General features: G+C 30.1%; 1 protein-coding gene across 1 annotated transcript; it reads right to left on the reverse strand.

Annotated features, from left to right (window-relative positions):
• Positions 1-176: 176 nt before the first annotated feature.
• Positions 177-15,145, reverse strand: Vps35 (Vacuolar protein sorting 35). The gene is made up of 16 exons (XM_014428651.3): positions 14,945-15,145; positions 14,659-14,861; positions 13,571-13,694; positions 13,293-13,488; positions 13,002-13,196; positions 12,394-12,477; positions 11,237-11,446; positions 9,576-9,724; positions 9,193-9,400; positions 7,535-7,644; positions 6,192-6,360; positions 5,012-5,191; positions 3,877-4,110; positions 3,626-3,769; positions 2,658-2,813; positions 177-874 (listed from the first exon to the last, which is right to left on the reverse strand). Exons 2-15 carry the CDS (start codon positions 14,852-14,854, stop codon positions 2,661-2,663), a joined length of 2,352 nt encoding a protein of 783 aa, XP_014284137.1. The 5' UTR covers positions 14,855-14,861; positions 14,945-15,145; the 3' UTR covers positions 177-874; positions 2,658-2,660.
• Positions 15,146-16,243: the final 1,098 nt, after the last annotated feature.

The following is a 16,243-nucleotide window of genomic DNA, read 5'->3' on the forward strand; positions in this document are numbered from 1 at the left end:
CAGCTGGAACTCAGTGGGTCCATAGGTTTTCCTAAACTGTGTTACAGGAACCCAACTACCATCATCAGTAATAATTTGGGAAATTCAATTATCCAGAAGGAATCAATTTGTTGAACTTCTTCCATTTGCATAAAATAAATAAATAAGGGTTGTTTAACAAAATTTAGTACCATCAATTGATTGAATATTGTTATAATTCAGGAACCAGTATAGCAAAGTTCCTCTCATTGAAACTACCAACACATCTATTAGGTTACAATATAATTTTAAAAAATATATCATCAAATATGGCTTGAAAAAGAAACAACAAATATACATATATATATTTTTTTTTCATTAATTATATCATCTCAGTCTATCAAACATAATTTTAGACCTTGAATACTAATGATACTATTCAGTAACTTTGTCAATCAGTTTTGACAAAAAGGCTATTTATTATATAATATTTATTTATATACACATATAAGAATGTAAACATAATAGATTAACAAAATACAATGAAAAGCAATATAATATAATTTTTCAACTTAACTATTAATGAAGTTAATTTTACATCCAGATATAACTTATAACTGTTAAGAAAAAGATGAAATCAAATCAATTGCAAAGAATGTCTTAAATTAGTCAAATTCATACTTCATATTTTAAAAAAATACTTACAAAATTCTTCAGAATAATCATGTAATTTTTTTTTTACACATGACACAACAGACAGTTGAAACAAAAAATGAGATTACAACAGAATAAATAAATATCTATTTTATAAATGCAAAATATTTTATTTTAAAAATAACAAATAGAATAATGAATCAATAATTAACAATTCCATGAAAATTAGAAATAAAACTTCTTAACTTCAAGGTGATTTAACCTGTAACACATTTTTCTTAATTAAATACTATTAAATGATTAATTTCTTTATATAGACACAATTTGCTTAAATTGATAAATTTTATGTACAAATTGAATAATTTAGTGATGAATGAGTGATGCAATCAATGTACAAAAATAGATATAAACAAGTACAGTCTTAATTTTAACTATTTTCATGATAAGGGATATTAAAAAACCTTATTTTTAATATCACAAGCATTATTGTATGAGAATGGATGTAGAATATTTAATTTTAAGTCAATGGTCACTATAAAAATATCAATATACCCAATGGTACAAATGATACTTATACTTATATAGTATAAATGAGTATAAGTGTATCTCATTTTCTACTTTCAATTTCAATAGTTTTAATGAAACAAAAATATAATTTTTTTTTTAATGTAATATATTCACACTAAATTATATTTTGAAAAAAAAAAATTACAAATTTAAAAAACTTATGGATATTAGATAGTTGGCTATAAAATTTGCAGAAGTGGAGAATGTAGACTTTGCTGTTATATTTTGTAACATAATTAAGAGAACAGCTTATAAATGCAAATAAACACATCTTATAATAAATTAGTAAGAGAAATGCCTCTAAAATTAAAAAAAGAATATAATGAAAAGAAAATCCGGAAAAGTGAAGTAAGGATGCTTAAATGAAAACAAAATATGGAACCAACCTGCCAGATTCATATCATTCATATAATTCATTAGCCTATGTGGTATTTATGAGGAATATTTAAAGGCCTATATATCCTTGTTAGCAGCATAACATCACGCTTACGATCATCTAGCTAGTAATAAAATCAAATTGTGACGATTTACATGAATTTGTTCAGTGGAATTTTCTATGTTTCCTTAAGTCTGACGGTCAGAGAGAAAAAAGGGAATCCCAGAGGAGGCTCAGTGATAATACAGTCCTTGTCTAAATACCTCCCTCCATGAAATTAGACCAAAAGACAAATCCTCAAAAACCAATCAAATACAATCCTTTCATCTACTTTTAGTACCTTAAGAGGCTTACGCATCACATTAGCACTGATGATACTTTCAATAATTTGTTTGATATTAATCCATCGAGATGATAATTTTTCATATCCGTTTCAAATGTTACAAAGCTATCACCTCAATTATGTTTACTAGTTTTAGTAAAGATGACTCGGTATTGTGCAGCTTTCTTAATTCCCAACTGACTCATCCTTCAGTCCAAATGTTCTACCAATACCCAAAAACTTAAAGCCATTGTTCTTCAAATCGCATCCATAAAAAGGATGTATAATGGTTTCATAAACTCTAACTAAAAATGTGTAAAAGATTTTCTCAAATTTTGAACAGCTTTTCATAAGTATTATTAGCATCATAGAATAAAAAAATATATGAACTACCTTCTAGAATCCTATATCAAATCAAAATCAGTTGGCTTTAATAAAATCATTTTGAAATTGGTGAAAGAATGAGTCATCAGCATTCTAAGTAAGCTATCAGCTAGTTATAATAAAAGAAATAATTTATTGCAAACTTATTTATACTATATTTCTCTATGTTCCAAGAACCAAACAAATATGTTCATCCATAATGGGCTACCCTTTTAGATTTCCCAAAGACTATTTTAAGAGAGCAGTATAAGAAGCTTGGACTAGTATTGATACCAGCAGAGGGAGAGAAGGGGAGGAAGTAAAATTTGAGGGTTCAGAAAAAACAAAAAACAAATGTAAAATAATACAATTGTGATTTTCATCAGTAAAAAATAAAAATGAATAAGGAACAATTACCTCTTATATAACAATCCCAGAATTTGATCTTCCTTTAAGGTGGCTGAGTGTATTTTCTAAATGCTTGGTTATTTGCTCAGTCTCTTCACTTGAGTCTAAATTTGCTAATTCTTCTCGAATCTTGGCTATCAGTTGGCTGATCATATTATCACTTATCTAAAAAGAAATGTTTCTGAATATTGTAGAATGAATAACTATAATAATAATATACAGGAATAAGAAAAAAAATACATTTTTTTTTTTTTTTATGAAACAATAATATTTAGTTAATAGAAGATTGAGATATTTAGTCTTTTTTTAACACGCATCTTAATCATATTGAGATGTTCCTATTCTTTTCAACAGATTTTGATGTCAATAGAATTAAGATGGAACGTTTGATCAAGATGGCTTAAATAAGAACAGATAGACAGAGATCTAAATAAGATTAACCATTAGAATGAATTGAGACATAATTAGTTAACAGAGACAATAAATAGATAGAATGAAAAACTAAACAAAAACACAGAAAAGGAATGAGAGATAGAAGTAGAGCTAAATTTGAATGTTGTGGTTTGTAAATAATTGTATGGATCCAAGAGGAAGCATCGCATACAGCTAAGAAGTAAAAAAGTATTCTTATTTCAATTTTTTTTTTTAAGGCAGTAGAATATGGCTAAATATACCCAATATTCTAAATTACATAACAGTAGATTTTTGTAAGATTGGATAAACTCACAAAGAAAATTAGACTAATTACAACAAAATATTTATTGATTATAAGAAGTGAGCCCAGTTCATAGCAATATAAGGAACTTTCAAAGAACAAAAGAAGGAAGGGGAAAGAGAAAGCTTTATTAATTAGGTGGAAACAAGAGAAATTACAAGTAATGATGAGATTCTTAGTAGACATTCTTAAAAAAAAAAGGATTAGGAATATAATCACACTCCAATGGATAGAAAGAATTTAATAAAACAAATTATCTTACCGTTTCAATCCCTTTTTCATAAAAGTACACATAATGATCCAGAAGTTCTACAAAAAGTTGTGTCTGAACAGCAGGATCCATACACTGAGTAGCTAACCTTACACCTTTCTTAAGGCACTCTACAACTTTCTGTGAGTCTTCAACCTATCATCATGACATTTTACAACATAAATTTCAATCAATGTGTATGCAGAGACAAACAAAATATGTGAAATACCAATGTAGTGCATATTATATAACAATTAGTGCACCTGGTTTGTCGTAGGGTTTATAGTTGCATAGAGATGAGCACACAATGTAATTCCACGACACTGATCAGGTTTTTTCAACAATTTTCCAGCAGCAAGTGAAGACTGGTTTCTTACAGGACGAGAATTTTCCTCTGAGAAGTGTATTGAAGCTCTATCAAAAACTCCAGCCAAGAGAGTAAGAGCAGAAAGCTGAGATTTAGAATCACGCATTTCCTCTTCATACAAGCTGAATCCCTTTAGAAAAAAAATTTACTTTTTTGATTTTTATAAAGTGAAATTATTTGGTCAAATTACTTTTTCGTTCATTATTTTCAATAATGAAGCTTTGTAATTAACAAAGAAAACAAATTTTAACCTCCCTGAAAATTAAAGGCTTTACATAAGGATACTTAAAATGCAAAAATCAAATTATAAAAAAAAAAATACTTTCTGCAACTTTTCTCAAAGAATGTTGAGGCAATTTTTTTTTAGATTTTGTAATAAAGTCACAGGTCACCTCAAGATTATCCTAAGAACTCAACATTATCATCTGCCACTTTGCTTTCAGATGGTGGCACATAAATGATTTTATACACCCATGTCTCGGCCATTTATGCAGGTAATGAAAAAACAAACAGTTTTTTAAATATTAATAATAAAGCCAAAAAACATTGGCTGGGACCTTACTCTTAGACTATTAGACTGATTTTGTTTAAGATATCACAATAATGTCACAGAACAATCCTCAGAACTTGACATTAAGAACCTTCATCATCATTATACCAAAGCCAAAAAAATATATATTTATTTATAAATATTTGAAAATAACCTCTGTTATTTAGTTATAGCATTAATTAATTCGAGGACAATGTCATCATTTTTCATTGAAACAAAATAATTTTGTTTTTTGAACATTGAATATGTAAATAAAATAAATTTTTATGAAAATGGTATAATATTATTTAAATAAATCAATAGTCAAATAAATTTCATAATTTTAGTGAGTACCAAACAGATATTAACAATAAATAGGCTAATCTATAAGCAAAATTAATGACAGTTACAATCATAAATTACAGTTATACAATAATAAAGAATACTTAGAGGAGTATAAAAGAATTTAACTCAAAAAAATAAAGGATTAAAATATGAATACCTGCGAAAGAAATTCATAAGCGATTTCTTCATAGGACGGAAATCCTATCTGAACAGCTGTTAATGTACCTTGTAAATATAATCTCAAACTTAGGTCAGGATATTCTGCCTTAGCTAAACTTCCAGCTAGACCATGTGAGTACTCCATTAGTTTTAAGCACTTCTTTCCCCAGTCATTATCCTTACAAATAAATAAAAGGATTAATCATAAATTAAATAAATAAATTGAAACAGAGTTCTATCTATTAACATTTATAACCACTTTACAAGAATTAAACTATAGGTTCATTTTTGTAAAACAAATGCAATCAATGAATAGGATTTTGTACTTGAACAAATCTGCAAGATAAAAATAAATATTTACATGAAAAAAAAACAAAAAAACAAAAAGATAGATTTATATATACTAGGTAAGAACTCTCATTAAATTGGCTTAATGAACTAAATAAATTTGCTTTGAAAAAAGTTTTTTGAGTAATTCAATTTTTAATCAAGTCAGAAGTTTATTAGTTGAACCTATATAATTGAAGGAAGATGACAGAGTGGCAGCCAAAAAAAGGTACATGACGAGAAAAACTATTTGAAACCTATGTTTTGATCTACATGTGGCAGGTTGTTTAAGGCAAAAAAAAAATACAAAAATATAGTAAACTAGGGCAAGGGCTATTCTAGTAGTCCTACCATAATTTACTACAAATATTTTATGTCATCCTGTAGTCCTCACCTAGTTTACAATAATTCTTATTTTGTTTTTTTAGTCCAAATGAAGAACTATAATGTGTATCGAAACATAGGTTTTGAATAAATAGTTTTCTTTGCTATTTGAGTGTATTTTTCTTTTTTTTTTACCACCACCTACATCATTTTCCTTCAATATTTATTCAACCTATATCATGCATTACGACAAATTTAGAGATTTTATAAAAAAGTAGTCACAGTTCATTTGCCAATATAATGAGAATGTCTCTGAGTAGTAAGAGGTGACTAATCAACTTTCCCTATATCTTACCCCAATCCATCACAAATTCTTGATTAAATGACAATTAAAAATGAAGGGAATTGAGGGAAAACGGATTGAGCTATGTAGATAAGGCCAAGTTAGATTAGTAGTAGGAGAACATTCAGCACTATTCTCTTAGCGAAGAAACTATCATAATATAATAGGGTAAATTAATAGATACCTTTTCTTTCATGTCAGCATATCGATATGCCAAGCGATATGCACTGAAAATGAGAGGAGGTAAACTATATCTAATTCGTTTCTGCCCTCCTTTCATAAAATGAGATTTAGCTTTCAGAAGAATCTGGTAATGATCATCTGCAATGTCAGATCTTAACTGGTGAATAAACCTAAAACAACATATTTACTTTACTTTTAAAAATAATTTTTCCATATTCATATTTATTTAAAACTACTGTAAGAAGCTCAGACCTAAATATTACACATTTCTTCATAAATTGTACAAAGATTAAAAAAGAAAATCAGTTAATCAATAAAAACATTTATCATCATAGTTCAAAATTAAACCAGAGTTAATTGATAGAAAACAAACACTTTTAACTCATTTGTATTTTTAAACATTTGAAATATCAACTTAAATTGTTAACAATATCTGAAATATAGAATTAATAAACTAAAAGTAATTAAAAAATAAAATAAAATTATTTTAATGATAAAGTGAGGTTCTTGCTTAACAGCAAAACTGATGTCTATAAACATCATGCAGTTAAAAAAAACTCAACATTTCTGAAGATGAGATGATTCCTTGTTTTTTCAAAGAATGTACTCTAATGAGAGGATGCTTTGAGGCCACCAGAAGACATTACTCCAGGGTAAGAGGGTGAGTAATCTACCATATATCTGCTAGGATAATAACCTGCTCATCAGCCTTGCTCACAGGCAGCTGGGTAACACTGCATGAGCTGTTCTATTTGGCACACATATTTGGCAAGGATGACTCAACTGGTAGACGAACTTGCAAAAGGGCAAACCCAAACGTTGGGCGTTCAAATGCTTATGGCAAATAATACCTCTTATGGGATATATGTAAGGGCCGTTAGCACACTCCACTGTGTATCTTAATCATGAATCACATACTGGTTTTAAAGGATGTCTCACAGTTTTCTAGAAGTTGGAATGAAATAAGTTCTTCAAGTGCCTACTGACTCTAGACAGCCATAATCCATGGATCTAGACCAGCTATTCTAAGGACTGTGGGAATCAAAGAAGCATGAGATTTGATAACTCCCTCAAAGCAGTAATCTCGCAAGAATTAAATTTCTGAAAGAAAACCACATTACCTGATCAAATATCTTCATAGTCTGTAGGACAACCAATAAAAAAAAGATAAATTTGTACTATGCTGAAAATCTTGATTTTTAAATAATGTACACTATTATTAACTGATAAACAAATCCTAATCATGACTTAATCAATACTACTATTAAGTAAATACTGTATTATTACACTAATAACAGAATCTATCAATGCATCTATTTTTATCAAATCAAGACAAATAAACACCTTGCTAACAATCCCTGTTCATCAGCAAAGTCTTCAGGGTCTTCTTCTACTACAGAGGATGATTCCTCTTCAGTAACTAATGATGATATCATAGTCAGTATAAGATCTACCTGTAATTTACAAATAAATAAATTTATTAATGTATATAATAGCAACATCACAGGACGAATTCAAAGGGGGCACTCAAGTAAACCTTTCCACACAATCAGAATAAATTTAGATGCAATTTCACTTGATCTATTTATAAACAAAACCTACATAGTTAAGCAAAATTGAATTAACTACTTAACTACTAGAGCTGAATGTTGAACCCTTGAGAGTATTTTGAGGTATTATTTTTCAGAATTAAACAAAAAAATTATTGCCTAGTACAGGAATTGATTAGTACATTGCATGAATAAGCTGACAGATATGGAACTTGTTGACCTAATGTTAGAGAGGCTAATGGGCATTTCTCCCTTATGTATCTAAGTGTTATCTATGGGGATGATATTTAATACCGAATTTTTTGAGTATTCTACTTAGGTGTAAAAGCCCGCTTTGTGAGTTATTCTCTTCTTTTACAGTCACCTATGAATTCAGCCCAGCATGGCTATGGCCCCCGACACAGATTATTGGCTGAATTCATAGGTGACTGAAAAGAAGAGAATAACTCACAAAAGCGGGCTTTTAAACCTAAGTAGAATACTAAAAAAATTCGGTATTAAATATCACTAATAGAATTATAAGAATATAGAAATATATAATTCAAACAATTATAAGATTAAAAATATTAACACAAAATGGATCGTGATCTAGGAATGTGTTATCTCACGCAGTTCACTACAGTAACTTTATTAGGTTAATTCTTCTAAATTCTTTTTTTTCTTTTTTTCTTTTTCGGCCAAGACTCCCATTGGAGTCCTATACTGCCTAACCATGGTTAGGGGTCAAAGTTCTTCATTTTGTGGGACCGCCACTCAATGAAAAAAGTCAATGCCCCAGGCCGGATTCGAACCGGCACCGCCAATAGACATCAAATTGGTAAGACTGTGTCTTAACCACTGAGCTATGGGCCGCCCGTTCTTCTAAATTCACTAGACTTTATGAGGCCAACCGAAGTTCTATGACAGAAAAACTAGGACTACATGGTGTCGGGAAAAACAAAAAAAATTTTTAACAATCAAATCATTTTGATTAGGATGGAAGAGCTCAAAATATAACTTATTCACAAGTTCTATAAATTTATTTTGGTTGATTTTTATTTTGTAGTGGCCTCACAGGAAGAATCTAGACCTTCCTCCTTTGCTAGAATAGGTTGGTACTCATTCATATGATAGAAATAGCAGGCAAGGTGAATTGAAAAAATATTTATAAAGTTTAAATAAATAATTAGTTCAAATTCTCAAAGTTCTATATTTATGAGCAGGCAAAGCAGCAATGGGGGACGCTAGTTCAATTATGCTGTAGGTTTAATCATTTAAAGTGAGATTTTTACAAAAAAGCTGTAGGCTGATAACATAATTGTGACAATTTAAAACAGTCATGGTAGTAAAAATACATTTCAGAAGTGCAAAATAAAATGTGAGTAGTGGTATACTTTAGATTAAGGAAAATGATTTATTTTTTATTATAAAACTAAAATTCACAAACAAATTTGTAAGTATATTAACACATACCTCATTGGAGGTAGATATACATGTTCCATTAGTCAATGCATTATTAACAATCAATGCAGCCATATTTTTACGTCCTTCTAAATCAAAAATTCCAAGGAGTGGAGTAAAATGACTTAGTTTTAAAATTGTCAAAATGTTATTATATGTCTGCAAAGGAATGTTTAATAATCTCGTCAGCTCTCTTGAAACACTGCTATTATATTCAACTCTAAAAAAAATAAAGTAAATTAATTCAAATCTAAAAAAATAAAGTAAATTAATAAACTAACATAGAGTAAAACAGAAGATCTAAATCATTATATGTACAGAATAAAGTTATATAAGTTATCAATCCAACCAGTTACAAAAAATATAAAATAAAGACGCATAAACTGAATACTTACTGACTGATTTGCAACCGTTCGAAAACATTAAGAGTGTTTTCTAGCACTGTGTTTACATAATCTACCCTTTCTGGATAACACTTCAAAGCCAAGTTGGCCAATGAGACTTGCAGGGACAACATATCTTCTGTAGGCAGATCAGCTCTAGTCTAAAAACATTTTAATTATTTTTCTCAAACAAATAATTCATCTCAGAAAATACCTATGGGCACATTATGCTGGTGAGATTTATGCAATGTTAAGCAAAATTTTGAGTTGAATTATAACAGTAAAACAATTTTAAAAATAAAAAGTAAAGAGACCCACACACAATACATCTAGTTATACACCTCAGTGACTAAATCACAGGTTGTACAACCAGGTTGGCCAACATCAAACTAACATGATAGCAGTTTTTTTTTCCCACTATGCCACAGGATCATTACTCTTCTGCAATAAGACTCCTAACTGCCCAATAAAATATTTCATTGCATATTTTGACCCATTGGTTTCCTCTTCTTTGAAATTTTTTCTTATGTCCTCAAGGACATCAAGCCATATAAATGACTGGATTTCATGCCTGATCCAAAACATAAAGGGGAATGAGGATTATCTCTCAATTTGACCCCATTGAAATAAACACCCAGGTAATCATGGCCTGTAACTGCTCTAAAAGCAGCAACAGGCTTGTGATAGGAAGATCAGGTGGTATACGATTGCTAGTATTGATGAGAACTGCTTCCTTTCTACACACTTTTGGTAAAGTTGCTGCAACTTATTTCTCAAGGATGCATTAATAAGTTTTTTAGCCTCAGCAAAATTAGTCAGACTGCAAAGTATTGGAATGTGAGATCATGCTCAAAACAATAGCCTTCAGCTCGTTTGGTGGAGTATTCTGCTTGGTGACAGATGATGTTAGTGTTAAGTATTAGCTGGCAGTGCGGTGAGGAATCATGTCTTGAGTTAAAGGGAACGGTTCTGGGTTCTGGAAGGACTGGCCAAGGCACCAATCTTCCTTCAACGAATCAACTTTTCATTAAAATGCAGTTTGTTGCATAGCAGCAGGTGTGTAATACAGCCAGAATTCAATGTCGCTCCACCAGAGGTGCATATTAAAGGCTACTGCAGCCAACTCTCGTCTATATTTCCAGGGTTTAATCACTATTTGAAACTCCATTGCTACGTTATAGTTGGTGGCAATGTATAATGTTATGCAAACTAGTTGTGGTGACTATGAAAGTATTACCCAACCTACATGCCAACACTAGTCTCTCGCAGCACTGTAGTATTATTCTCTTTGCTGTGAACAAGATGTAACAACAAAGGTTGGAAAAATGTAATTGATTAATATCACACTTCCACAACTGGTGAAAGTCAAATTAGACGCCAAAAACAAAGATTTAAGGAATAATGGTTGGGAAGAGTTATTAGAGCCATTCTTTTGTCCTAATCATTCCTTTCCACTTTTATAGCATACTGAAATTATAACTGTACACAAAGTTATTCCCTAGAACATTGTCAAAAAAAAATATAGGATAAAAACCGTAGAATATTTTCTCTCAACTAATGATGTACAGCTGTATTAGCTAATTTGATTTGTCTCCAAACAACCAGATTGAGTGTCTTTAAGTGTAATATTTCTGCTTAATGAAAAAAAAATATTTTTTAGAATTAGATTTTACCTGTATAATAAGAGAAATTTGCTCAGAAAAAATTGTAAAAAGGGCTTCCAGCTGAGATGGTGATGAAGCCACTTCTGGGGAGGAAGCATAACTTGCTAAACGATCAATTAAAGCTATCACAACATTTTTTACATTTACACCAGGTTGTAACTGAGCACACGACTTCAAAAAGGGACTTAAGGTAGCCAAATGAAATTCATCAGGAAATACCTGAAAATACAAAAACATTTATATAGTAAGTGAATTAAAAATTAATGAAAAAAAAAGTAATTAATTCAAGAAAACGGAATATAATAACTCTTGAAGAAACAGTAATAACAGCTAAATTTTTTTTTTTTTTTTTTAATAACACATTTATGCAATAGAAGCTTGTGGATAATAATATATAATATCCTGCAGGAGCAATATCAACATTTTCACCAAGGTATCAAAGTGATGGTGACAAATCAGAGTTTCAGGAGTAACACATTTCATTACAATTGTAACCAAAGGTAATAAAATGTAGGAAGAGGTAAAAGAGAGGAGGGGAAATGGAAGCTAATTCTATAGTCGCTCAGCAAGGTTTTTTAAAACAAGATATATGCAAATCCTCAAAATAAGTATATACAAGATGGTCCTTACAATACATATTTTAATTATTTATACATATATTGTCATGAAACATGGACCCAAACAAAGCAGCAAGAGAAGTTGCTGAGTACATGGGAAAGAAAGATCCAAAGAAGAATATAAAGCACAACCAAAGAAGGTAATCGTTACCACTTTTGGGAAAACAGAAATAGTTTCTATCGTTAAAAAGGGAAGAATAAGACGGCTAAGACATGTACAATTATGGGAATCAAAAAATACTCCCAAATAAAATAATGGAAGGATGTCCGGATGGAGAAAATGGAAGAGGCATACCTATACTATTATGGCAGAATGATATAAAAGATTAACTTAGGTCATGAGTGTAAGCACCTGCAGAGGAGTTGCAGGGGATTGGTCTGCTGAAAAGGATATTGTTGAAAAGACCAAGGGCCTTAATGGACCATTGAACCAAAAGAGTTGGATAATGTCTTATGAGATGTTTCAGCTGATACATTGAATGAAAAGCTTTCAGAATAAATAAATACTATTACAAACACATACTTAATCTTAAATTTATTAAATCTTACTTGAATAATGCATTCCATCAAATATTCTTGGGCAATAGCATCACGGCAACTAACTACTTGTTCCAAAATTCCAGGAAGAACTAGCTGAAATATAAAATTAGTTGCTACTAAGTTATGAATAAATGAAAACAATAATAGCAGTATATTATGGTAATCAATAATAAAAGTTCTCATATAACTAGTAATTACTAATCTATTTAAAGTAAACTTTGAATTACAATAAAAAGACACAGAATGTCTTAATATATAAATAAGATAAATCAAAGAACAATCACAAAGATTTTATAAGCATTGTATTGGCAGGCAGCATTACGTTGTGAATGAGATACAGTTCCAGCATAATAAAAGATAAATAGGGACAGAGGGAGAAGAGAAATTTATTACCAATTTAACATCAACTAGTTCTGGATCATAATTTATCAGGAAAGTAGTTACTATCGCACTTTTAAAACAATTTTTTTTTTTTAAATTGATTACATATAGCTTTTAGTGTTCTGTTTATTTTAGACTATCGTGGTCAACGAAAAATTAACTGAGGAGATACGTGCAGCCTGCCATTTTAATACCCATAGACTAGATATTCATAATTTATATAACACCATAATAACCTTGCAATATTTTTCAAGTGTTATGCTTTCTAACTGAGACAGCCTCACTAAATTAGTACCAACAAGAAGTCTCAATTCTTCTCTTTCTCTTTCTCTTCTTTCCCTTTCACGACTATGTCCCTGATGTTGCATCCGAACCCATAATTTATTCATTTCCGCAAAATTCATTAAAACAAAATCAATAGAATCTTTAACCTGAGAAGAAGAAATAATTAAAAAAAAAAAAAATGGAGGCCCATATGCTAATGGGCAAAAAAAATTAATATATGCAATTAAAATCTATACTCATACCGTGCCTTCACCATCTCCACCTTCAACATTGTCAGGTAAAATGTTCCTAACACATTGCAGTAAATAATTCCTAAGAAAGAGACCTCTTAGGGGATGTTGAACACCTCTGCACATTTCAACCAGATCTCTCATTAATGATTGCCTTAAGGACTTATTAGTTTTCATATAAATTAGTCCAACAGTGATTAATAGATAACTGAAAATTTCAAAATTTGTATACTACATAAAAAAAACAACTGATTATACATATGATTATAAAGCAACTGATAAGCACTTACAGACGAGGCACAATATTTCCAAAATATTGTACAATTTCATAAAGATCTGGTACCTTACGACCTTTTTGAAATTCATCCAACAAATAAAGTTCCAAGTGTCGAAGTTGATCCGAAATTGCCATATCTGAACATATTATAAAGAAAATACATGTGGAAAAATCCAGACAAACTGCAAAAGAAGTTTACAGCTCAAAACAATAATCATCCACAATTAATATATTTTTTAATTTGAAAAAAATAATTAAGTATAACCATCACAAACTAAAAGACACTATATGACTGTATTAATCATTGATGTGCTCGATGCCACAGTCACTATGATAGGCAAATTCTATGAATATTTCATTAAAGCATCAATCATTGAATTTTTCTATCTGCCTTATTCAAAGAGGTATAACTTACCTATTATTTGGGTTTTTAATTATGATTTAAGCTATCTTGTTTGATCTAAACTGATTACGACCATAAAAAAGGAAATATATCTAAATGGTTATCCTAATTGCTAGATAATCTCTTAAAATATCTTCAATAACATCAATTGGCTGTTTCTGTGAACATCATTACAGGGACCTTAATTAAAAGAGTAATGTGGCACAGATAAATAAAACAAAAGGCTTGAAATTAAATTCATTGTTCAAGTATTTGAAGAAGGTAGAGACAATAGTACTTAAAACAGAGAAAATAAGAAGTGTAAGAAAACAAATGAATGGCATGAAATGATTTCTTTAGAACTTGACAATAAACTGAGACACCAAAACTAGTAAAGTACACAAGGTAAGAACAAGAACCTAATACTATCAAATAAAACTTATTAATAGTAGAAATTTAATTGATTTAATTTATTTGGTACAAGAAAATTAGTATTCATAATATCGAAAAATGGAAATGACCAATAACATAAACAGTCCTGATTCAATTATTTACACTACATTGTTTAGAATAAGGTTAATAAAACTTGACAGTGATAACAATTAATGTCAGGAATAAACAAAATAAGTCAAAATTGATAAGATATTTATGCATGTAAATGATACATGATTGACTACAAAAACTACAATCAGAAAACATAAAAAATATAAAAAGGATACACAGTTCATAGTAACTTTTAGGGGAAAGAAGAGATGTTCTCAACTCTGAAAGCATAATTGAAGCTTGTTTCAAGGCATCCATCAATTTGCCTTTGTCTAAATTTAATTTCATTTCGAATGCTTGCTCTTTAACTATAGCTAAAGCATCAGCTAATAGTTTTTCTTGGCGTTCAGGAGACTGCGGAGGTGGAGTCATTGCAACTCTTTAAAATAAAATTGAAATTAGTTAAAATAATTAAGAAAGTCATGAATGACAAATGATAATCAAGAAGATTCCAAAACTTACAAACTGCTTTCCAATAACTAAAACTCAAATTATATAACATACATATATTACAAAGTAATAAGAAGAGATTTGGTTGGCCGCCGAATAAACGTAAAATAAAATCTAAAGAACACCTAAATGAACTTCAAGCACATATAACCTGAACAATGTTTACACCCCAATTCTAGAGAAAGGTTTTAAGTGAATTCCAAAGAATACTGAACGGTTTTTTCACATTCCTTTAACCTTAAAGAGATTAGATAAGTGTCTGATATTTTTCAATCTTTATCACAGACAATGTTGGTATTTAATAAATATATCCTACTATTTTATACTGTTTACTTTATTGCCATCCGGGCATTTCTTTTTTATCACATTAATTAGGGTAAAAGTACTATTGGTTAACACGTTTAATAAAAATATTTAGAATTTTTAACCATAACTATTATATTTTTTAAACTATTTTATTCTGCTCATTTTTATTTTATCTTGAAATACCAATTTTTCTCTTACAAATTAATTTTTTTAAAGTCAAAGGAGTCAACTAAGGGTCAAGTTTCAGTGATCTATCAGTAAGCCCTTCCAAATAAGAACAGGACTCAGACAGGACCATAGACCTCTCCCCCGTACTGTTTAACGTAGTCCTAGACAAAATCATGAAGGAAATGTGGAAGAACAACGATGCTGGTGCAATGATAGGGACTAAGAAAGGCACATCAAAGTAAGATACCTGGCATACGCAGACGATCTGGCCCTAATGGCGGAGACTGAAAGCGAAACAATAGAGCAGTTCAACACCATAAAGGAAATAGATAAAATGACAGATTTACAGATATCGTTTGAGAAAACGGAATTAATGACAGCAGATAGATACTTTCAAAAGAAAATAGTGGAGACAAAGTACGGAAGAATTAAAGTAACAAATAAATTCAAGTACCTGGGGGAAATTATATGTAACAATGGGTTAGAGAAAGAAAGCATAGAAAAGAAAATAACTAAATTGGAAAGTCTAAGCTTTGCGACAAGCAATTTATATAATAAAAGGAGCCTGTTAACAAACTCTAAGATAAAGCACTACAATACGGTCGTCAAACTGGCGATACTGTACGGAATGGAAACTGCTTCCTTCTCCAGCCTAAGGAAAATGTTAGGGATAGAGAGAAGAATACTAAGAAGAATTTATGACCAAAAGAAAACACAGGAAGGCTATGGGTTGAGACCTAATAAGGAAATATACAAAGAGCTAAATGATTTGGAAACGGACATAAGAATAAGAAGTTTAAAGGGGCCTCTACATGTTGGCCGAGCCATGGCGAACTC

The sequence above is a fragment of the Halyomorpha halys genome, unplaced genomic scaffold (assembly GCF_000696795.3).
Source record: "Halyomorpha halys isolate HHAL.00 unplaced genomic scaffold, Hhal_1.1 Scaffold730.1, whole genome shotgun sequence".
NCBI lineage: Eukaryota > Metazoa > Arthropoda > Insecta > Hemiptera > Pentatomidae > Halyomorpha > Halyomorpha halys.

Coding starts and splice junctions, on each gene's coding strand:
- Vps35 (XM_014428651.3), bottom strand. CDS start 14,854: ATGACTCCACCTCCGCAGTCTCCTGAACGCCAAGAAAAACTATTAGCT. Junction 9,401..9,575: donor GAACGGTTGCAAATCAGTCA/GTAAGTATTCAG, acceptor TATTTTTTTTAG/AGTTGAATATAATAGCAGTG. Junction 7,645..9,192: donor GTATATCTACCTCCAATGAG/GTATGTGTTAAT, acceptor TGTAAATTACAG/GTAGATCTTATACTGACTAT.